The sequence below is a fragment of the Oncorhynchus keta genome, chromosome 19, assembly GCF_023373465.1.
Source record: "Oncorhynchus keta strain PuntledgeMale-10-30-2019 chromosome 19, Oket_V2, whole genome shotgun sequence".
NCBI lineage: Eukaryota > Metazoa > Chordata > Actinopteri > Salmoniformes > Salmonidae > Oncorhynchus > Oncorhynchus keta.
The window spans coordinates 59,381,462-59,394,566 of record NC_068439.1 but is presented as its reverse complement, the minus strand read 5'-3'; the positions used below and the strand labels follow the sequence as shown (position 1 = coordinate 59,394,566).

At 40.5% G+C, this 13,105-nt stretch overlaps 1 protein-coding gene across 3 annotated transcripts in view; it reads right to left on the bottom strand.

Moving 5' to 3' along the window:
* LOC118398575 (vascular endothelial growth factor A-A-like) overlaps positions 1 to 12,203 on the bottom strand; it is a 21,018-nt gene extending 8,815 nt beyond the window's left edge. Inside the window, exons 1-4 of one of the 3 annotated variants that reach the window (XM_052470874.1) lie at positions 11,281 to 12,191; positions 9,476 to 9,521; positions 6,347 to 6,543; positions 3,358 to 3,434 (exon numbers count right to left, since the gene is read on the bottom strand). In XM_052470874.1, coding sequence (XP_052326834.1) covers positions 3,358 to 3,434; positions 6,347 to 6,543; positions 9,476 to 9,521; positions 11,281 to 11,343 — 383 coding nt within the window. In that variant the 5' untranslated portion in view covers positions 11,344 to 12,191. Of the gene's footprint in view, positions 1 to 3,357; positions 3,435 to 6,346; positions 6,544 to 9,475; positions 9,522 to 11,280 lie in introns of all 3 variants that reach the window. The other 2 variants (XM_052470875.1, XM_052470876.1) reach the window with 2 other exon arrangements.
* Positions 12,204 to 13,105: the final 902 nt, after the last annotated feature.

The window sequence follows — 13,105 nt, the reverse complement described above, 5'->3', positions numbered from 1 at the left end:
AAAACAAAATGCATGCTCTTCAACCGATCACTGCCCGCACCCGCCCACCCGTCTAGCATCACTACTCTGGACGGATCTGTGGACAACTATAAATACCTAGGTGTCTGGCTAGACTGTAAACTCTCCTTCCAGACTCATATTAAGCATCTCCAATCCAAAATGACATCTAGAATTGGCTTCCTATTTCACAAAACAAAGCCTCCTTCACTCATGCTGCCAAACATAACCTCGTAAAACTGACAATCCTGCCGATCCTTGACTTTGGCGATGTCATTTGTTTTTTCTGCTCTTTTGCACACCAGTATTTATACCAGTATTTCTACTTGCACATCCTGTTCTGCACATCTATCACTCCCGTGTTAATTGCTAAATTGTAATAACTTCGCCACTAAGGCCTATTTATTGCCTTTACCTCCTTACTTCATTTGTACACACTGCATATAGATTTTCTGTTGTGTTATTGACTGTATGTTTGTTTATTCCATGTGTAACTCTGTGTTGTTGTTTTTGTCGCACTGCTTTGCTTTATCTTGGCCAGGTCGCAGTTGTAAATGAGAACTTGTTCTCAACTGGCCTACCTGGTTAAATAAAGGTGGAAAACAAAAACAACAAAAAACGCCCCTATTGATCTTGTTTAGAGACAATACAATTATCCTACCCAGACTAGCCTACAACACCACAATGCAATGAATAATTGCATTATTGTTTTCAAGTGAGTACAAAATTCTACTCTAGGCTGGAAACGGCAGTGAAAATGTAATTTGAATAGTGGTGCAAAAGTGATTTGAATGTTTCATTCCATTTGGATCAGTTGTGTCAACTTTCAACAGTTTACAAGGTCTAGAAAGGCACTGTAGCAGGCCATTCTGACTGTATTTTTACTTCTGAAACTGAGATGTGCTGTCTGATTCAGATCATCATCAAATCGTCCTATAATGTGGCCACATAAGTATGCTCCCGGCAGGCCCAGTTATTCAGGAAAGCTTAACGCATGCTCTGCCTCCTCTACGATATGAGCGGCTATTCCTCGTGCACCTAAAACCTAATGCTTCAATATAGCCTAAATATTAGTAATTTAACTTTGAAAATCTATTACCTTTTATCTGTGGCATAAACACAACCAGTCACAATGCTTTAATCTGATTATACTACTTCAGTATCGAAGCCAAGCCTTCGATACTGGGTACAAGGTAGGGAGGGATGTACAGGGCATTTGGAAAGTATTCAGACCCCTTGACATTTTCCACATTTTGTTACGTTACAGCCTTATTCTAAAATTGATTAAATTCATGTTTTCCCTTATCAATCTACCATAATGAAAAAGTAAAAACAGGATTTTAGAAATGTTTGCAAATGTATTAAAAATAAAAAAACTGAAATATCTTATTCACATAAGAATTCAGACCCTTTGCTATGACACTTGAAATTGAGCTCAGCTGCATCTTGTTTCCATTGATCATCCTTGAGATGTTTCCATAACTTGATTGGAGCCCACCTGTGGTAAATTCAATGATTTGGAAAGGCACACACCTATCTATATACGGTCCCACAGTTGATAGTGCATGTCAGAGCAAAAACCAAGCAATGAGGTCGAAGGAATTGTCCGTAGAGCTCCGAGACAGGATTGTGTCGAGGCACAGATCTGGGGAAGGGGACCAAAACATTTCTGCAGCATTTATGTTCCCCAAGAACACAGTGGCCTCCATCATTCTTAAATGGAAGAAGTTTGGAACCACCACTCCTCAGTAAAAGGCACATGACATCCCGCTTGTAGTTTGCCAAAATGCACCTAAAGGACTCTCAGACCATGAGAAACAAGATTCTCTGGTCTAATGAAACCAAGATTGAACTGTTTGGCATGAATTCCAAGCGTCACGTCTGCAGGAAACTTGGCACCATCCCTAAGGTGAAGCATGGTGCTGGAAGCATCATGTTGTGGGGATGTTTTTCAGCGACAGGGACTGAGAGACTAGTCAGGATTGAGGGAAAGATGAATGGAGCAAAGTACAGAGAGATCCTTGATGAAAACTTGCTCCAGAGCAATCAGAAACTCGGACTGGGGCCAAGGTTCACCTTCCAACAAAACAACGACCCTAAGCACACAGCCAAGACAACGTAGGAGTGGCTTCGGGACAAGTCTCTGAATGTCCTTGAGTGGCCCAGCCAGAGCACGGACTTGAACCCATTTGAACATCTCTGGAGAGACCTAAAGATAGCTGTGCTGCAACACTCCCCATCCAACCTAACAGATCTTGAGAGGATCTGTAGATAAGAATAGGAGAAACTGCCCAAATACAGGTGTTCCAAGCTTGTAGGATCATACCCAAGAAGACTCGAAGCTGTAATTGCTGCCAAGGGTGCTTCAACAAAGTACTGAGTAAAGGGTCTGTATACTTATGCAAATGTTATATTTCCGTTTTATTCATTTTTTTTTTGTTGCTGAAAAATCTAAAAAACTGTTTTTACATTGTCATTATGGGGTAGAGTGTGTAGATTGATGAGGGCAAAAAACAAAACAATGTAATCAATTTTAGAATAAGGACGTAACGTAACAAAATGTGGAAAAAGTCAAGGGATCTGAATACTTTCCGAATGCACTGTATTTTTTGTTTATCGAGATTGAGTCTATCAATTTGATTGTGGTGTTGAAAACGCAAAACATTATGTTAAAGCACCCGAAGTTGGTAATCGGTATACAGTTAGGCTTTGCTTATTAGTCATATGGTGCATTGCACAGAAACCTGTTGGTGAAAAATGTGTTGTATATATTTGATATAATTATAAATACAGCTTCAAAATTGTAATAATTCCTGTAGACCTCCAGTTATTGCACTAAATCTAGTTAGTAATGACTCGTGAAACTACCTTCAACTTCCTTCAAACTGCACGCATCAACATAATAATGGAATCCATGAATTTGTCTGACCAAAAACTGCTTGATTGACAAATATCTTGCAACATCCCTTTAATGGTTTATGAGCAGATTATATGCAGGTTATGAAAAGGTGGAAATGCTACACACTGAACTTCACGAGTAAGATAGAAATCTTCAAAATTTTTTGGTCAAAATTAACAGCTAAGGCGTTAAAGGAAAACGTTGTGACCTTTCTGTGACCTGCAGAGTTTAAAGTGACTCTGCATGCACTATGTGATCTGGATGGACCAGACCAAACCAGACCAGTGTGTTGATAGAGGGCAACTGGAAGTCAGAACATACTCTAATTTATCTACAATCCCCTGAATTCCTTGTAGAAAGACCTCCGTATGCCCTGAACTGAGAAGAACACTAGTTTGTGAGTATATACACTAGATAGTTTGTGAGTATATGTATACGTGCAGCATGTGTACACTTCTTACCTGCATTCACATGCATTGTGTTCTGTAAAACTCATGAAGATATCATTTTGTTGCTTGTGGGGTTTTATTCTTTTTATCTGTGGAAACAGGAGAAGATAGAGTCGAATATACAGGGGGGAAAAAAGTATTTAGTCAGCCACCAATTGTACAAGTTCTCCCACTTAAAAAGATGAGAGAGCCCAGTAATTTTCATCATAGGTACACTTCAACTATGACAGACAAAATGAGAAAAAAAATCCAGAAAATCACATTGTAGGATTTTTAATGAATTTATTTGCAAATTATGGTGGAAAATAAGTATTTGATCAATAACAAAAGTTTATCTCAATACTTTAATACGTTATATACCCTTTGTTGGCAATGACAGAGGTCAAATGTTTTCTGTAAGTTTTTACAAGGTTTTCACACTGTTGTTGTTATTTTGGCCCATTCCTCCATGCAGATCTCCTCTAGAGCAGTGATGTTTTGGGGCTGTTGCTGGGCAACATGGACTTTCAACTCCCTCCAAAGATTTTCTATTGGGTTGAGATCTGGAGACTGGCTAGGCCACTACAGGACCTTGAAATGCTTCTTACGAAGCCACATTGTCATGCTGAAAGACCCAGCATCGTTTCATCTTCAATGTCCTTACTGATGGAAGGAGGTTTTCACTTAAAATCTCACGATACATGGCCCCATTCATTCTTTCCTTTACACGGATCAGTCGTCCTGGTCCCTTTGCAGAAGAACAGCCCCAAAGCATGATGTTTCCACCCCCATGCTTCACAGTAGATATGGTGTTCTTTGGATGCAACTCAGCATTCTTTGTCCTCCAAACACGACGAGTTGAGTTTTTACCAAAAAGTTATATTTTGGTTTCATCTGACCATATGACATTCTCCCAATCTTCTTCTGGATCATCCAAATGCTCTCTAGCGAACTTCAGACCGGCCTGGACATGTACTGGCTTAAGCAGGGGGACACGTCTGGCACTGCAGGATTTGAGTCGCTGGCGGCGTAGTGTGTTACTGATGGTAGGCTTTATTACTTTGGTCCCAGCTCTCTGCAGGTCATTCACTAGGTCCCCCCGTGTGGTTCTGGGATTTTTGCTCACCGTTCTTATAATCATTTTGACCCCACGGGGTGAGATCTTGCGTGGAGCCCCAGATCGAGGGAGATTATCAGTGGTCTTGTATGTCTTTCATTTCCTAATAATTGCTCCCACAGTTGATTTATTCAAACCAAGCTGCTTACCTATTGCAGATTCAGTCTTCCCAGCCCGGTGCAGGTCTACAATTTTGTTTCTGGTGTCTTTTGACAGCTCTTTGGTCTTGGCCATAGTGGAGTTTGGAGTGTGACTGTTTGAGGTTGTGGACAGGTGTCTTTTATACTGATAACAAGTTCAAACAGGTGCCATTAATACAGGTAACGAGTGGAGGACAGAGGAGCCTCTTAAAGAAGAAGTTACAGGTCTGTGAGAGCCAGAAATCATGCTTGTTTGTAGGTGACCAAATACTTATTTTCCACCATAATTTGCAAATAAATTCATTAAAACTCCTACAATGTGATTTTCTGGATTTTTTTTCTCATTTTGTCTGTCATAGTTGAAGTGTACCTATGATGAAAATTACAGGCCTCTCTCATCTTTTTAAGTGGAAGAACTTGCACAATTGGTGGCTGACTAAATACTTTTTTGCCCCAATGTAGATGGGTCAAACAAGCTCACATATACACTCCATCCTTTCCCACCTGCTCTAGGACATACACTACCGTGCAAAATACGCCTCACAAGACCTCAACTGGCAGCTTCATTAAATAGTACCCGCAAAACACCGGTCTCAACGTCAACAGCGAAGAGGCGACTCCGGGATGCTGGCCTTCTAGGCAGAGTTCCTCTGTCCAGTGTCTGTGTTCTTTTGCCCATCTTAATCATTTGATTTTATTGGCCAGTCTGAAATATGGCTTTTTCTTTGCAACTCTGCCTAGAAGGCCAGCATCCTGGAGTCGCCTCTTCACTGTTGACGTTGAGACTGGTGTTTTTCGGGTACTATTTAATGAAGCTGCCAGTTGAGGACTTGAGAGGCGTCTGTTTCTCAAACTAGACACTATAATGTACTTGTCCTCTTGCTCAGTTGTGCACCTGGGCCTCCTACTCCTCTTTCTACTCTGGTTAGCGCCAGTTTGCGCTGTTCTGTGAAGGGAGTAGTACACAGCGTTGTGCGAGATCTTCAGTTTCTTGGCAATTTCTCGCATGGAATAGTCTTAATTTCGCAAGAATAGAACAAGAATAGACTGATGAGTTTCAGAAGAAAGTTTGTTGTTTCTGGCAATTTTGAGTCTGTAATCCGAACCCACAAATGCTGATGCTCCAGATACTTAACTAGTCTAAAGAAGGCCAGTTTTATTGCTTCTTTAACCAGAACAACAGTTTTCAGATGTGCTAACATACATTCAAAAGGGTTTTCTAATGATCAATTAGCCTTTTAAAAGGATCAACTTGGATTAGCTAACACAACGTGACATTGGAACACAGGAGTGACGGTTGCTGATAATGGGCCTCTGTACGCCTTTGTAGATATTCCATTAAAAATAAGCCGTTTCCAGCTACAATAGTCATTTACAACATTAACAATGTCTACACTGTATTTCTGATCAATTTGATGTTATTTTAATGGACAAAAAATGTGTTTTTCTTTCAAAAACAAAGACATTTTTAAGTGACCCCAAACTTTTGAATGGTAGTGTATACCCAAATATACTAGAACATATACCGTTTACACTCTCATATACAGACCCACATAACTTGAGACGCATTGTGTTACAAAGGGCCATTCTGGGGAGGTGGCCAGTCAAAATGTATTATTAGATTAGAGGTTAAACAGTCAAAGGTTAGGGGTCAGTTTCTCACCTCCTTGGAGACGACTCTGTTATATGTAGAAGTAGGGTTATAGGAGTTAAACGTGTGATGGAGATATGTAAGGGTAAAAATGTAAAACGCTCAGTCTCTCACCTCCATGGTGACGTTATGCGTGGAGGTTGGCGTACACTGTAGCATCTCGTCGTTGCAGCAGCCTGCACAGCGTGTCAGCACCACACAGGATGGGATGAAGATGTGTTCTACCTCCTCTGGGTACTCCTGTAGGATCTCTACCAGCAGCTCCCTGGGCTGACACAGGCTCTTATTGTACACCTCCATGAAGGAGATCACTGAGGAGAGACATGCACACACATTTAATACACCAATAACCTATACACACATACTGCACAGTGCCCTCAGAGTTTTCACACCCCTTGATTTTTTCCCACATTTTGTTGTGTTACAACCTGAATTTAAAATGAATTAAATTCAGATTGTGTCACTGACCTACACACAATACCCCATAATGTCAAAGTGGAATTATGTTTTTCGAAATCTTTACAAATTAATTAAGAATGAAAAGCTGAAATGTCTTGAGTCGGTGAGTATTCAACCCCTATACGGCAAGCCTAAATAAGTTCAGGAGTAAAAATTTGCTTAACAAGTCACATAATAAGTTGCATGGACTCATTAACCACGTTTCCATCCCCAGTTGTTTATATGCGAGTAAAGTTATATTGTATTTAAAAAAAATGACAGCTGTGGTGGAAGCAGGAAGTTTCGATGTACTTTTATAAATGCCGACAGATCATTTGTTCATGCATGTTGGGATCGATAAAGTAAGTTTATATTGTAATCCTTCTGACAGCCAACTTTCAGACTTCATGAAATTCCCAGAAAGCATGGATTATTGAGTCATTATTAGAGCATGGGTCTTGTTCTTGTGACATGATGATTGATGCTTGACTGCCGTTTGACAAATAAAAAATATTCTCGATCTTATCCATAATAATCTCATCAAGTGGACTAGCTTACCCGCACAGCCTACCCGCACTGTATCTGTTGGCTAGAGTGCAGGTACATTTGCTATTTAACAACAGTTTTTGTAACAAAACTATCGGTAGAGTTGAAAATGAGAATGAAACACATCGAACTTTAAGATGATTTTTTTCTGTACATGAAAACATAAGCGGAAAAGTACACTTTGTGTGCAGTACGTCATCACACACTCATATTGGATTGGATTCTAGAATATTCGCATGAAATTCAGTTGCCAATTGGATGGAAACCTAGCTACTGTGTGCAATAATACTGTTTAACAAATAATACTGTACCCCACAAATACAATTATCTATAAGGTCCCTCAGTTAAGCTGTGCATTTCAAACACAGATTCAATCACAAAGACCTGGGAGGTTTTCCAATGCCTTGCAAAGAAGGGCACCTATTGGTAAATGGGTGAAAATAAAAAAAGCAGATACTGAATACCCCTTTGAGCATTATTAATTACACTTTGGATGGTTTGTCAATTTACCCAATCACTACAAAGTTACAGGCGTCCTTCCTAACTCAGTAGCTGGAGAGGAAGGAAACCCCTCCGGGATTTCACCATGAGGCCAACGGTGACATTAACACAGTTCCAGAGTTTAATGGCTGTGATAGCAGAAAACTGAGGATGGCTCAACAACATTGTAGTTACTCCACAATACCAACCTAATTGACAGAGTGAAAAGAAGGAAGGCTGTAAAGAATTTTTAAAAATCCAAAACATGCATCCTGTTTGCAACAAGGCACTAAAGTAATACTGCAAAAAATATGACAAAGCAATTCACTTTTTGTCCTGAATACAAAGTGTTATGTTTGGGGCAAATTCAATACAACACATTACTGAGTACTAATCTCCATATGTTCAAGCATAGTGGTGGCTGCATCATGTTATGGGTATGCTAGTAATTGTTAAGGACTGGGGAGTTTTTCAGGATAAAACATTTACATGTTTCTGAGTGGCCGAGTTACAGTTTTGACTTAAATCTGCTTGTAAATCTATGGCAAGACCTGAAAATGTTTTTAAAAACAATGATCAGCAACCAATTTGACAGAGTTTGAAGAATTTTGAAAGGAATAATGGGCAAATGTTCACATTCCAGGTTTGGAAAGCTCTTAAGAGACTTACCAAGAAAGACTCACAGCTGTTAACACTGCCAAAGGTGATTCTAACATGTATTGACTCAGGGGGTTGATTACTTATCTAAATCAAGATATGTTAGTTTCATTTTCATTTAAAAAAAATATTCCACTTTCAAATAATATTTTGTGTGTATCGTTGACAAAGAAATTACAATTAAATCCATTTTAACAAAAACATTTGTAAAAAGACCAAAGGTATAAACAATTTCTGAAGGCACTGTACATACTCCACACACACACACACACACACACACACACACACACACACACACACACACACACACACACACACACACACACACACACACACACACACACACACACACACACACACACACACACACACACACACACACACACACACACACACACACACACTAAGAAATATACGTCTACTACATACACTTTCCTTCAACAACCGGCATCACCCATCAAGGTATCCCCCTCCCTTCCTCTCTCATTGTGGATGTGGTATGCTTCTGTACCGACTTCCTCTTTCTCTCCCTCTCTTAGCCCCACAAAGCTAGGTACCTTCTGCTGTGAAGCACTAAACACATTGTAGCCTAGTGGTGCACATGTTGGGAAAGACATTGAGACACCACATACAGACAACTCTGATTCCTCATGGAGAGAAAGGGAAAATTGGAAATAATAGCACACTCCCTGCAGGGTCCTATTCCAGCCAAATCAAGCATAGTATGAAACAATCACATATAAAGTTCAGCTTTTGATTAAGAGAGCAGCCCCTTTCCTAATATTGTGCAACATAGGCTTGTGTAAAGAAGCCAAGAGGGCCAGAGACTAAATTCCATTCTAAAAAAAGTATTTCCACATCTTAACTTCAAACAATATTTCAAATGGAATCCGTGGAGATTATAACTGAAAATGGACACTACTCTGTTTGAAATATGTTACTATTTGTTTCAATGTTGGAGCCTACTTCAGCCAACATGAGAACATGGTGCAGCTGGGCTTCTTTCCGCCAGGCGGCGTGGGTCTCACTGTGCTTTCAAGGTGAACCCCGTTTCATTGGCAGTTTGCCTGCGAGGGAGCCCAATGAAAGCTCTATTCCCACCGTGCCCTATCGAACACCTACCGCCGTCATGCGCACTTCTCCCTCCTTCCTTAGGTATGTGGGCACTCTGCGCGGGAGAAAGGAAAAGGGGTACACAAATTGGCGATTAAATTGTATCCTTACGGTCATGAATTTCATACAGTGCATTTCACATTGACTAACGTGCAACCAAAGAGGCTACGTGGCGCAGACATACGATATGACGTTGGACGCTGTCAAAGACCACGCGGTGTGTTTGTTTTGTTTCATAGCCAAGGCTACATTATCTTTCCCTGATGAAGTGTTAGGCCTAGGTTTGCAAATGTTACAATTTCATTCTCTATATGAGTTTAAGCTACACAACTCTCAACAGAGGCCACATGTGGTAACTGTTGCAACATTGACCCGCATCTAGCCCACAGTTTTCTACATTTTCCACGGTAATTGCTGTCAGTCGCTCCATAGTGACTGGCATCTTGTCACTTTATTCAAGCAAAACTCGCGCAATATATGACCAGGATTGCATGAGGCCTGGAGATGGATTACCTCGTGGCTTTCAGTGAGGACTACAGTGTTTAGTCGGAGCAACGCAAGCGCATAATGTAACAACCAGTGAACATTTCACCCCTGCCAAAAGTAAAATAGACCCGGTTTATTTTCAGGCAGCGGCTATCTCCGCCCCTTGGGTGGTGTGAGGGACCGGCGATTGGGGCTCACAAAAGAGTGGCCGCAACACTTAAAATGCTGTTATTAATGGAGTGGGTGTCAAGCTGCGAACACTTGCCCATAGACAATCTGATGATATTACTAATAACGGCCAGTTGCTTTGACTAAACAGGGTTGATTATAAGAGCTCGTTTAACACCCCCAAAACGCTTGACTGGTCTCTAGGGAATTAACGGGTTGACGTTGTATGGGCGCGGGAGAGACTCGAAAGAGATGTGGGCTGCTTGGGCGCGGGACCCCTGCAGGGTTAAAGAGATAGGCCTTTGTGGGGCTATTAGTTGTAAAACTGTATTTGAGTGTTCATAATATAAAGGTCTAATAGATACCTAGGCCTATAACGTATGAGCCATTGGGAATCTATGGACCGCCCCAGGTACTGAGAAAGTAGGCCTATATGCCAATTCAATATCATTCCGGAGTTTAACATATTCAGGCCAGTGTCTACTATAACTATTGGTTGGCGTTTTTGTTTCTCCCTAAACTTTCGTTCAAAGGTTATGAGGAGGCTTGATTAATGGTTTGCAAACCAACAGACCTCCACGTCTACATTGTAAACTCTATAAAGTAATTTTAAAGCCATATTAAAATATTAAGCCAATGCCCCATTTGTCAGAATTTAGAATTTAAAATGTGGGTGGGTAGTGGTAGGCTATTGTAATAATGCGGACTAAAATGAAGCCAGGATCGAGTGTGCAGGCAGCGAACCTGTTGCCATGTCTCTTTGAATACAAAATGCCGCTGCTACGCCATTAAAGCGTAATAATATTGCCAAGGTGGTTCTGAGCAGGCCCGCAATCACCAGAAGAGACGAAACTTCATCACATTCGTTCAAAGCCATTAGCCCCTACATATTCCACCTCTCAACGGCAAACGCACAAGCCACCACGTCAGACAGTAGGCTAAATAGGCCTGCCTACGTGAAGTCGGTGTAGTGTCAGTTTTGCGTAATTGCTATTTACATATCGCTGAAGCCATGAAACATTTTGAGGTTGTTAAAACATGAGTAATGACCTAGCAAGGGGAACGACAAGGACGACCTACAGTTGACCACATTTCACAAATGTAATCCATTTATTGACGTCCATTTAGAGACACTGGGTCTGTTATAACATATAACTTACCTTGACAGCTGACAAATACAGAAGTGTCAGGAGAAATAATGTTATCAAACTGTCAAAGTTCATGATTGAAATTCCAAATGCAAATGTAGATTTAAAATCCAAGCGGGTCCTCTGGCGATTTCTTCCAAAGCATTTGTAAAGTTTAAAACAGTAATAGCAAAGTGTAATAACTGTTAGAACTTCTGTAAAAGGGGGACCGGGGTCTGTAGTGGCGTCAAATCCATTTTGGTCCCACGGTCGGAGCAGGCAAGACACCTGAGCAAAAATCGGTTGAGCATAATTTCAACTGTTGCCAATAATTTTCAAGATATCCAGAAACATTAGAATCCAGGACGCGTATCTTTTCACATTGTTCTGGAGTAGACCTTTATTTTCTTCAAATGAAATTGCAATCCACATTACAGGGGTAATTCCATACTTTGTGTGCAAGCAGTCTCCAAATGCGAGTCCATTGGAAAAAGGAAAATTGCTATTAGCCTACAGAAACTTTCTGTCCTACGCAATTAAGCCTACATTTGTGTCAACCCCAGAACAGTGTTTACAATCACATTCACAGAATCCACTGTTTTGAAATCCGTCAAAACTTCCAACCGTGACAGAAACTGCCGTTTATTTTCGCTTCCTGCTCGTTCCCGGTTTGCTTGATCCCAGCTCTCTTATATCCTCTTGAAATCGTTAACGCATCACCGTAAAATATTTTCGGAGGTCTAAAACATCTCCTCCGGTTTCGGTCTCTTGTGCGGCAACACTGTCGAATTGTCGTGAGGCAAGGAGGGATGGTCGTCTCTAGCTTCTATACCCACAAAGACATAGGCTAAACCCCGCCCATTTGTACAATTCTTCTTCTTAAAATGTGATTTTAAACCTAATACTAACCTTAACTCTAACATTAACCACACTGCTCACCTTGTGCCTAACCCTGACCTTAAATTAAAACCAAAAAGCAAATTTGTGTATCCAATGTTGACTTTGTGGCTGTGGAATCTGACTAGCGAGTGGAAACGAGGGGCCTGATTTATGGTCGTCACTAGTTACCACATCCACAAAATATTATGGCTAATCCCCGCCTATTTCTACAATTTTCTTCTTAAAATCTGCTTTTAAACATAACCATGACCTTAACCCTACCCTTAACCACACTGCCAACATTATGTCTAACACTAACATTAAATCTAGACCAAAAAGCTTTGTTTTCATAAATTTTTACGATAAAGCCCGTTTTGACATTGTGGCTGTGGTAACTAGTGACTACTAGTTGTATGTACATTTCTTACTAATATTCTATCGTGTTGAGATTTTAGGATTAGGTGGGCTACCCAAAATATACAAGTTTTCATTGAAAAATCAGAGCCATATTATTATTATATTTGTGCACTTGTGAACAAGCGCATACAACCCCGCCTGGAAAACGCCCTCCATTCACCTTTTATGGTAACAAAATACGCCCTCATTTGCTGTATGACTTGGAACTGGGCCATGCCCGTTTCTAATAGAAAGGGTAATAGCAAATTTCATCACATTTCTATAGAAGTGTGGGCAGAATGTTTCAGTCTTTTGCAGTGACTTTTTAAAACAAAAAAATGCATGCTGCCTATAGTCCTATAGTGAGTGCAGAAAAACTGTCCACACATCCTGCAAGATTGATTGTCTATTGAACAATTTAAAAGTAAATTCTGCCCACAGCCCACATTTTTATGCAAAGGATTACATTCAATATTTAGTTTATTAATACATGGTTGTGTTTCTGTCTTCTGCCTTGGTATAGACTCTGAGATTATAGGGTAGGAAGCATGAGTTTTTACACACCAATGTAACAGAGACTTAA